Source organism: Physeter macrocephalus, unplaced genomic scaffold (genome assembly GCF_002837175.3).
Source record: "Physeter macrocephalus isolate SW-GA unplaced genomic scaffold, ASM283717v5 random_1688, whole genome shotgun sequence".
Taxonomy (NCBI): Eukaryota; Metazoa; Chordata; class Mammalia; order Artiodactyla; family Physeteridae; genus Physeter; species Physeter macrocephalus.
The window spans coordinates 1-9,071 of record NW_021146662.1 but is presented as its reverse complement, the minus strand read 5'-3'; the positions used below and the strand labels follow the sequence as shown (position 1 = coordinate 9,071).

The following is a 9,071-nucleotide window of genomic DNA, read 5'->3' as shown; positions in this document are numbered from 1 at the left end:
GGGCTGGGGGGGTGCTGGGGGGGGGGGGGCGGGCAGACGCCCGGCCTTGGAAAGGCTTCCCGGGCAACCACGTGACGCTGAGTTTCCGACAGTAGGTCCTCACCGTTGGCGGCTCCTGGAAAGTTAAGGAAATCCAAGGACGAAAGGTAAGTGCAGACACGAGCCGGCTGCACCTCCCGTGCTCAGGGCACCCGAAGCGGGGCAGAGCTGACGGAGGGACGGGTGCCCGGCCCCAGCCTCGAACCCCCCACCCGAAGCCCCTCAAATCACCCCTGCCTGCTCCCTCGTCTGGCCCTACAGAGGGGGGCACAGGAGGGTCTCTGTGGTGAGGGTGGGGCAGCCCTGACCGACCTGAGAGCCCGGGAGCCTGCGGGGGAGCGGAGGGGGTGCGTGCGGTGGGCAGTGCCCGCCGGTGAGGGCGGGAACGCGTGTGGCAGTGGGTCCCCCCCAGCCTCTCCTCCCCCAGACCAGGCCCCGCGATGTCTGCGGACTGGGAGTTTGGGAGGGGGCGGGACAGCCAGCAGGCTTGGCCACACGGCCCTGTGACCTTGGTCACCTCGGCGGGCCTCCTTGGGCCTCAGTCTGCCCGCTCCGTGAAATGGGGACAACAGTCACCTGGACCCCCGAGCAGAGACAACGCGTGTTCCCGGCTTGGCGTGCGGCGCACGCTTGGAACTGGAAGTGGTCTGAACTAACTGGCTAATCGATACCAATCGCGGCTGTTAACGTGGGTGCGCGACTCAGGACCTCGACCACAGCCAAAGCCCTCTTAACTTTTCCTGCTGGTCCCACAGGTGGGCCCAGGAGCCTCTCTGAGGCGCCCTTTCCTGTCTGTGTTCCTCCCTCCGGGGAGGCACCTCTTCTGCGCCCTGTCTCCTTAGAAGGCGGGCCCCCGTCACAGTTTTCTTCTTATAATTACGAGGCTCTTCGGACTGGGGAGGGGTGCGAGGTGAGCCCTGCAGGCTACTGGGAGGTCACCGAGGAGGAGGGAGGCTGGTTACCGGTCCTCCGAGTCCCCACCTGATTCGAGACGGCCCGAGGGAGCAGGGGGCCTGGACCCCGCCGCCTTGCTCCCCTTCTGCCTCGGGTCCCAAAGGGCTGTGGAGCCAACGTGGAAGAAATAACTTCCGTCTGGGGTGGCCCCGGAGGGCGTGTTGGGTACAGGCTGCAGGGTTGGGTGTCCCTGCCCCAGGCTCCCCGCCACCCGCCCTGCAGCCCTTCAGCCCTGCCCCGCCACGCACACCGCCCCCCTTTTGCCCCCACCGTGGTCTCCCCTGGGCCCGGCCAGAGCCTGAAGCGTACGGGGCCCTCAGTACACGTGGACAAATGCACGGTGCACACGTGACGTGGGTGGGTGGCAGGAGGGCGGCCGGAGGGTGACAGCGCGGGGGCCCTGGGTCGCACTTGGACAGAGCCCTCTGTGCCCCAGGCAGCCCCCGCTCTCTCTCCAGCTCCCTGCCGTGCCCAAGCCGAGTCCCCATGGCCTTGCTGAGCCGAGCCCTGCGTGTGGCCGCCACCTGTCCTCGCCGGAGCCCTGCCCAGGGCTTGGGGCTGCGACTCCTGACCAGCGGGGCCCGGCCCACCCCTGAGAAGAATGTGCCCTACCAGCAGACCCTGAAAGAGGCACGGGAGCCCTGCGCAGGCGCCCGGGGCCCAAGCCGGCCCCTGCCCAGCACAGCCAATGTGGTGGTCATCGGCGGGGGCAGCTTGGGCTGCCAGACCCTCTACCACCTGGCCAAGCTGGGCGTGAGCGGGGCAGTGCTACTGGAGCGGGAGCGGCTGACCTCCGGGACCACCTGGCACACGGCGGGTAGGGGCCCTGGTGCCAGCGGGGGCGGGAGGGACTGGACTCTGCCAGGGGCCGGCTCTGGGTCGGCACCCGGAGGCCTGTTAGCGGCAGCTGAGCTGGAGGGGGAGGACACGGGGAAAAGATGCGGGGTCCTGCTGAGGGTGACCCTGCGTGCCCCCTGAGTCTCTGAAGAGCTGTGAAGCAGAGGAGGGAGAGCAGACGCTGACTGGGGGACCCTGGAGGGCAGAGCCGAGGCCAGAGCTGGGCGCCCAGGCAGCTGTCTATTCAAAGAGCAAAGCCCTTTCCCTGGACGGAGCCACCCGGGAAGAGGGCCGTGCACGGGGTATAGAGGATGGACAGGGAAGGGACCGTCAGGGGTGATGCAGAGCCGTGTCCTCCACGGGCACCATGATTCTCAGCCAACTAACCAGTGGGCATATAGTAAAAGCACCTACTGTGTGCATGTCTCCAGGGTAGCCAACCTTCTGCCTTAACCCTGCGTGAAGTTTGCCAGGTTCTGTGGGGAAAACCCTCCCACTTTGGCCAACGTGAGCGTGATGTCGCTGGTTGTGGAGCTGGGAAGAGGTTCAGGCATCACGTGTCTTGAGAGCCGACACAGCCGGCCCTGCCCGCCACTGCCCCTGCCTACCCGCCGTCCTGTCTTGGCTGGGCCCACACAGCCTCTCCCCCACTGCTACCTCTCCCCTGGCCTCCCGCTCCCCAAACTCTGCTCGGAAGGGAGCAGCTTTGTTGGTGAAGAGGCTGCCTTTGGACTTCAGTCAGTCCTGGGGTGGGGTCCTGGCCCCATCTTCACCCGTCCCGTGATCCTGGGCACAGAACCGTTTGGTGCCGCCTTAATTTCACTATAAAAGGGTCATGCCTGCCTCCCAGGACTGCTCTGTCACCCAGTGATAGGCTCAGTACACAGGAGGTGCTCCATAAGCGGGAGCCCTGGGTATTGCCACGCTCCGAGCCGCCCAAGGGCGATGTCCTGGAACTCAGCTTTGAGCCCGTCACTTCCTGCTCCTCAGCCTCTCGGGGCTCTCCACGGCCTGCAGAGACGCTCCCTGCCCACTGCCCGATCTTCAGGAGCCCTGGCCTGCAGGGAGGAGCCGGGGTGCAGCACCGCAGTGCTGGGGCTGACGGCGCCCCGCCCCTCCCCCGCCAGGCCTGCTGTGGCAGCTGCGGCCCAGCGACGTGGAGGTGGAGCTTCTGGCCCACACGAGGCGCGTGGTGAGCCGCGACCTGGGGGAGGAGACGGGGCTGCACACGGGCTGGATCCAGAACGGGGGCCTGTTCATCGCGTCCAACCGGCAGCGTCTGGATGAGTACAAGAGGCTCATGTCGGTGGGTGCACCCCTGCCAGGGCGGGGACTCATGTCCTGGGTGCACTCCCGCCCGGGCGAGTGAGTGGCTCGTGTTGGCGTGTGGCCCCCTGCCGGTGGTGGGTGGGGCAGCGTGTAGCACAGGGAAGGCGCCCCGACAGATCTGGGTTCACGCCCTGGTGCTGCCCTTGCTGGCCGGGCCACCTGGGCCAAGCGGCGTTGCCTCCGAGCCTCGGCGTCCTCACCTTTAAAATGGGACCGGGTTGCGCAGCACCGTTTGCCGAGCCTCAGGGCAGGAGAGGCCCGATAAACGGGAGTTATCCGCATGCACGGAGCTCCCAGGAGTCAGGACGAATGATGGGGAACTGCAGTACCCAGGAGGAAGGCCCACCCTTCCCCCGGCACCGCTGGCGGGGCTGAGGGAACGCCATAGTGGGCGAGACGCAGAGAAAGCCTTCCGCTGTGGAAGGCCCTCTACCGGGGTGGAGGGTTGATTCCTCACCCAGAGCAGCCAGGCCCGGACCCCAAATTCCAGGGCGTGGCTGAGACTGGCTCCTCCAGCAGTTCATTCCTTATCGAGCACCAACTGGAGAGTGGCTCAGGGCCCAGCGAGCAGAGCGGCCTGTGTGGGTAGCAGAGGTACACTGTCACCGGGTTGCCGAGTTCCTCTGGGTGCCCAGGCGGAAGCGGCGGCACCTGGCTTCATCAGAACGGGCTGGGTCTCTGGGGTTAGGAGGTCGCCTCATTCTGCCTACTCCCCCCACCTCTACCCACCCCCCCACCCCCGCCTTACTCACTAATCAGCTGGGATGGGGGCTCCAAAGGTGCCCAGGCAACCTTTCAGCTCAAGTGCTGAGTGAGGTCTCTGCCGCTTTTCACTCACCCTGCTCGGAGAGAGAATCTGATTGGCTCAGCTCATCTCTAGTTGGGCGGAGCCTGTCCTGATGGATGGATGACTGGGGGCATTTGATTGGCTGCCCTTGGGCCAATCAAATGCGTCGGGGGTGTGGTCTGTCCCACAGTCCGGGGCCTGGGACAGAGGACAGCCGGGGTCTCTCGTCTGGGGAGCTGGTCTGACCATCAAACCTGGTTGAAGCTCAAAATATCAGACCTATGGGGATTATTTTTATTTATGTTATATAGTAAATCCTTATGTGCCAGGGACTGGTCTAAGCTCTTTAAAGGTGTCAACCACATAAACCATTATCACCCCCATTCCCCCAGGTGACCTTAGCAACTTGCCCCAGGTCACATGGCTCATGTTAGAGCTGGATGGGGGAGGCGGGAGGGCCCCAGAGCCTGCTTCCAAGCACTACCCGGGCTCCTTACTCTTCCTCGGAGCTGGCCCGAGGGGCTGGGGCCGCTGGGGCACGGTGGCCGGCTAAGGGTTCCTGGGGGACACAGGGTCCGAACTGACCCTTGGAGGCCCAGACGGGGAGGAGAGTGGCCAAGGGGGTCTGCTCCCCGAGGGCTCAGTTACTTTCCTCTGGGTCCCCCAGTTGGGCAAGGCCTATGGCGTGGAGTCCCACGTGCTGAGCCCGGCAGAGACCAAGGCCCTGTATCCGCTGATGAATGTGAATGACCTCTACGGGACCCTGTACGTGCCGCATGACGGCACCATGGACCCCGCCGGCACCTGCACCGCCCTCGCCAGGGCCGCCACTGCCCGGGGAGCGCAGGTACGATGGCCTTCCGGCCCTGGCTCCCCTGCCCCCAGCCCACCCTTCCTGCCTAAGAGCCCCAAGACCCGAAGGCAAGAGAACACGTGCCGTTCTCTCTGCTCCACACAGGACCTGAGCCTCTAATCCGATCCTGCGGAGGCCGGCCGGCCTCAGGTTTGTGCCTCATGTCAGCTCTCTTCCCTTCCCCGAGGTCTGGCCCCGCTGGAAGAGTGAACCCGCCCCAAATCTCTTCTTGTACTTTTTATCTTCTTTTGTCTCAAATACACACATGGTTGTAGGAAAGATTAGAAAAGACAAATAAGCAAGAAAGAAGAAAGGAGGATCACCCAGAGGTGACCAATGTTGACATTGTAGTTTTACTGCAAGTAATTTTCTATGAAGAAGTGTATGTCAATAAAATGGAGCCACACTGCACTGTATGTGACCTTTTCACCGCAAGCATCTGTCAGTCAAATGAGCCCTCCTTTTCTTTTCTTTTTTTTTTTTTTTTTCCAAAAAAAGCCTCCGTCTGGGGGGACGAGTCCTCCAAGTCAAGGAACACGTGGACTTAGTTCCCACCCCGTGTCACCCCATTTCCCCAGTGGGGTCACGTGAAGGCTGCCTGAGGAGAAGCGGGTGTCCCGGGTACCTCCTGGGCTGGCGGTAGTGAGAGGGCAGGTGGTCAGTGCTCAGAGCGCCCGCGTGGCTTTGGAAGCAGCCCCTCTCGCTCCCAGGTCATCGAGAACTGCCCGGTGACCGGCATCAGTGTGCGGACGGATGATTTCGGGGTGCGGCGGGTCGAGGCTGTGGAGACAGAGCACGGCTCCATCCAGACGCCCTGCGTGGTCAACTGTGCAGGTGGGAACACGTTTCTTCTGGGCTCCCAAGTGGCCACCCTGGCTGCTCCCTAAACCTGGCCTTTCTTAGGGGTGGGGGCCCAGGCGTGACCTGGGGAGTCACCGCCATGGCAGACAGGCCTGCAGAGGCGCCCAGCTGGCTGGCTCCCGCCAGGTGCCAGCAGAGCTGAGCTGTCTGCGCTCTGCCTGCAGGAGTGTGGGCAAGGGCCGTGGGCCGGATGGCTGCCGTCAGGGTCCCGCTGGTGGCCATGCACCATGCCTACGTCGTCACCGAGCGCATCGAAGGGATCCAGGTGAGGAGACGGCCCCAGGCACCGAGTGGGTGGTGCACGGACCTGGCTGTGAAGGCCAGCGCTTGGAGGTTCCTTCATCGCCCTGAGCGTCAGTGGCCTCATCTGTGAAATGGGACTCCTCGTGACTGGAGGTTTTGGGTGGCCTGAGAATGAAATGAAGTGGCACAGGCATAACCCGAGGGTCCCGGCCCCCTTTGCCTTCTGCGCACGGCTTCTCATTGATGCCCAAGCCCGTCCCGCGTGGTGCGGCCAGTCTGGCTTTTGCCATGTTCTGTGCCCCAGGTGTTTCTGGGAACCTCTGAATGTTCACATGCCCCCAAATGTGCCCTGGGTGCCAGTCTCAGAGGACATTGATCGCTGGCCGTCAGAACCTCCCAGGGAGCCCTGGAGACACCTCTGCCAGAGGAGGTGGTGGGGGAGGGGAGCTGTGCGCCCCCTGCCCTCTCTCCTCTCTTCCCTTTCTATCTCCCCTCTCCTCCCTTTCTATCTCCCCTCTCCCCCCTTTCTAGCTCCCCTCTCCTCCCTTTCTATCTCTCCTCTCCTCCCTTTCTATCTCCCCTCTCCTCCCTTTCTATCTCCCCTCTCCTGTGCTGCTGGCTGGTAGCTTCCTGTCACCTTGTCACTGACCACCCCTCTTTCCCTCCAGCCTTCTCTCCCTCCCTCCCTCTAGCCCCTCATCCATCCATTGGTTCATCTATTTATCCATCCATTCATCTGTCCATCCTCTCTCATGTATCCATCCAGCCTTCACCCCCTCTACCCAGTCATCTCTCCCTTCACCCATTCCTCCATCATCCATCCGTTTATTAATCCATCTAACCCTCCCTCCCCACCCCTCTCTGCATCAAACATTGACTGGATAGGCGCTGTGCTCCAAGCCCTCATCTAGAAACTGGGACTATAACACAGATAAGAACCTAGTTCTTGCCCAGGTGAGCTGGGGGAAGGGTACAAGCAAGTAAAGATATTATTTATTTTACAACAGGCCGACGGGGGCTCCCGGGGGGCAGGCACAGGGGCTTTAGGGACTCCCAGCCTATGGATCAGGGAGGTGCCCTGGCGGAGGCCATGTCGAAGGGTCTTCTGAGGCATCCGAAGGGTGGCAGAGGAAGAACGAGGGGGAGAAGGGGAGGACGCAGAGCATGGCAGCCGGGGAACTGCAGGCAGTTCAGAGAAGCAAGCCTGAGGGTGTGGGTGTGGGGAGAGCGTGGGAGACCAGACTGACCTTGTCTAGGGTCAGGCTCCAGCAGAGAGGGTCCTGGGAGCCTCGTCGCTGCCCTGGACAAGGCTGGCTTCCCTCTGGTCACCAGGCTGGCCGCTGGGTGGACCCAGTGGCGGAGGGGTGGGGGAAGCTGGCGCGGGGCCGGGGTCTCCAACGCTCTTGCCCCCCACACACACAAGTTTCCCCCGTTCGTGGACGAGTTTAATAGAATCCAGCACACTCCCGAGGCCTGCTGTGTGCACTCCGGGCGGGGGGCTCTGGGGAAAGAGGAGTCACTGCAGCTGTTGGTGCAAAGAGGCCCTGGCCCTGGTGCTGTGGGAAATATCCCCCGTGGCCGCCAGGGGTCGCCCTCAGGCCGCGGTGGGCTCCCGGGGGCTGGGCTAAAGCTGGGGACAGGCTGGGGGCAGAGCAGGGCTGTGTCCTACAGAGGGACACAGAGGAGGATCACCGGGCATCCACAGAGCCCAAGACGGGGGCCTCAGGCTCTCCACGGCCTGATGCACTTGATGCCTAGCTTTGAGGCAGCTTTCGGGGAGAAGCAGGCCAGAGTGGGCCCAGGGACCCGCACCCTGAATTTTAAGGTCAGAGCCAAGCTGGGCTTATTCATGTTACTCACAAACACTGCCCCCACCCAGCAACCTGTGTGTTCCGGGAACCCCAGGCTGCGCTCCGGGAAAGGGCCACCAGCCCCAGAAACTCTGAGACTTTTGTAGGAGAGAAGAGGAGATTTGGGGCTGGGGGCCAAGTTCCCCAGGCTCCCCTCCACGTGGGGAGTCTGGGACGCCAGCCCCTGCTGAGGCCACTCCTGAGCAGCCTGAATCTGGGAGAAGAGCAGGCCTCTGACCCTGACCTCCCACGTGGTCTGATGCCGTGGTGGCTCAGAAAACAAGCTCCTTTAGGCCAAGGCAGCTCCTGTAGTCGGGGCTCTGGGGCTCATGCTGGGAGGCCCCTGACGCTTGGGCCTGTCTCCGGCTGGTCAGGAGGCTTCCTGGGTTGACAGTCTTGCAGCAGGACACAGATTGCCCAGATCTGGGCCTCATGGTGCTGCCCCGGGCTGGCCAGTGAGGGCTCAGGGCTTGGCCACCTGGGCCACATGCCCTTTATCTTTCTCTGTGGGTGTGGCCAGAGGGCTGTGCTGCCCTAGGGACCCCAGTTCTGAGAAGCCGTCCCAGTCCTGGGTCCTAGCCGAATGCTGCCCCCAGCTCCTCTGTGACCTTGTCCCTTTCCTCTCTGGGCCTGGCCTCTGCGTCTATCAAACGTGGTGGCCCAGATGCTCCCTCATGGTCTGGCATCCCCACGATCCTTGACCCACTTTTGCAGAAACTGCTCTGTTGGGGCACAGAGCAAGGGGAAAGGGCCCAAGCTCAGGGTCTGCATCCCAACCGCTCATTACCCAGCCAGGTGAGTCAAGGTGCCACCTGAACCTCAGTTTCCTTCTCTGCCAAATGGGTAAAAATTGTAGCTACCTCTTAGGGCTGTGCTGAGGGAGGAACCAAGTGACGGGCTGAAGGGCTGAGCACAGTGCCTGGCACAGAGCAGGTGCTCATTAGGTGAGGACCACGATGACCGTGACTAAGGGCATGGGGTGGTCCAGCCAGCTGGTGCTTCAGAGGAAGAGAGCAGGGAAGGCTGGAGCCATCGGGCGGGCTTCCTGGAGGAAGCAGCTGACAGGATTTGGATGGGGGTGGGGCCAGGATGGAAGGAACGGGCTGAGATTAGGAGGCAGAGACACCAGAGGAATTGGCGTTACACCTATTGGGTGGGCTTCCGGAGGGAGGAAGCAGTGAGGGTACCCTGTGGATGCCTTGGGGCTGAGCTGAGCCTGTGCTGGCCAGTCTGAGGCAGCTGGGGCTTTGCAAGGCAGGGAGATGGGGACACTGATCCTGCTGGACGAAAGCCAGGGGCTTCCCTGGCCACCAGGTGT

At 62.9% G+C, this 9,071-nt stretch overlaps 1 protein-coding gene across 1 annotated transcript; it reads left to right on the top strand.

Moving 5' to 3' along the window:
* Positions 1–41: 41 nt before the first annotated feature.
* On the top strand, positions 42–5,925 carry LOC114485461 (sarcosine dehydrogenase, mitochondrial-like; the record flags this gene model as incomplete). Its single annotated transcript, XM_028486912.1, has 6 exons — positions 42–146; positions 1,452–1,810; positions 2,958–3,136; positions 4,614–4,793; positions 5,510–5,633; positions 5,825–5,925. Coding segments are annotated over exons 2-6 (915 nt in total), but the record flags the coding sequence as incomplete, so codon positions are not given.
* Positions 5,926–9,071: the final 3,146 nt, after the last annotated feature.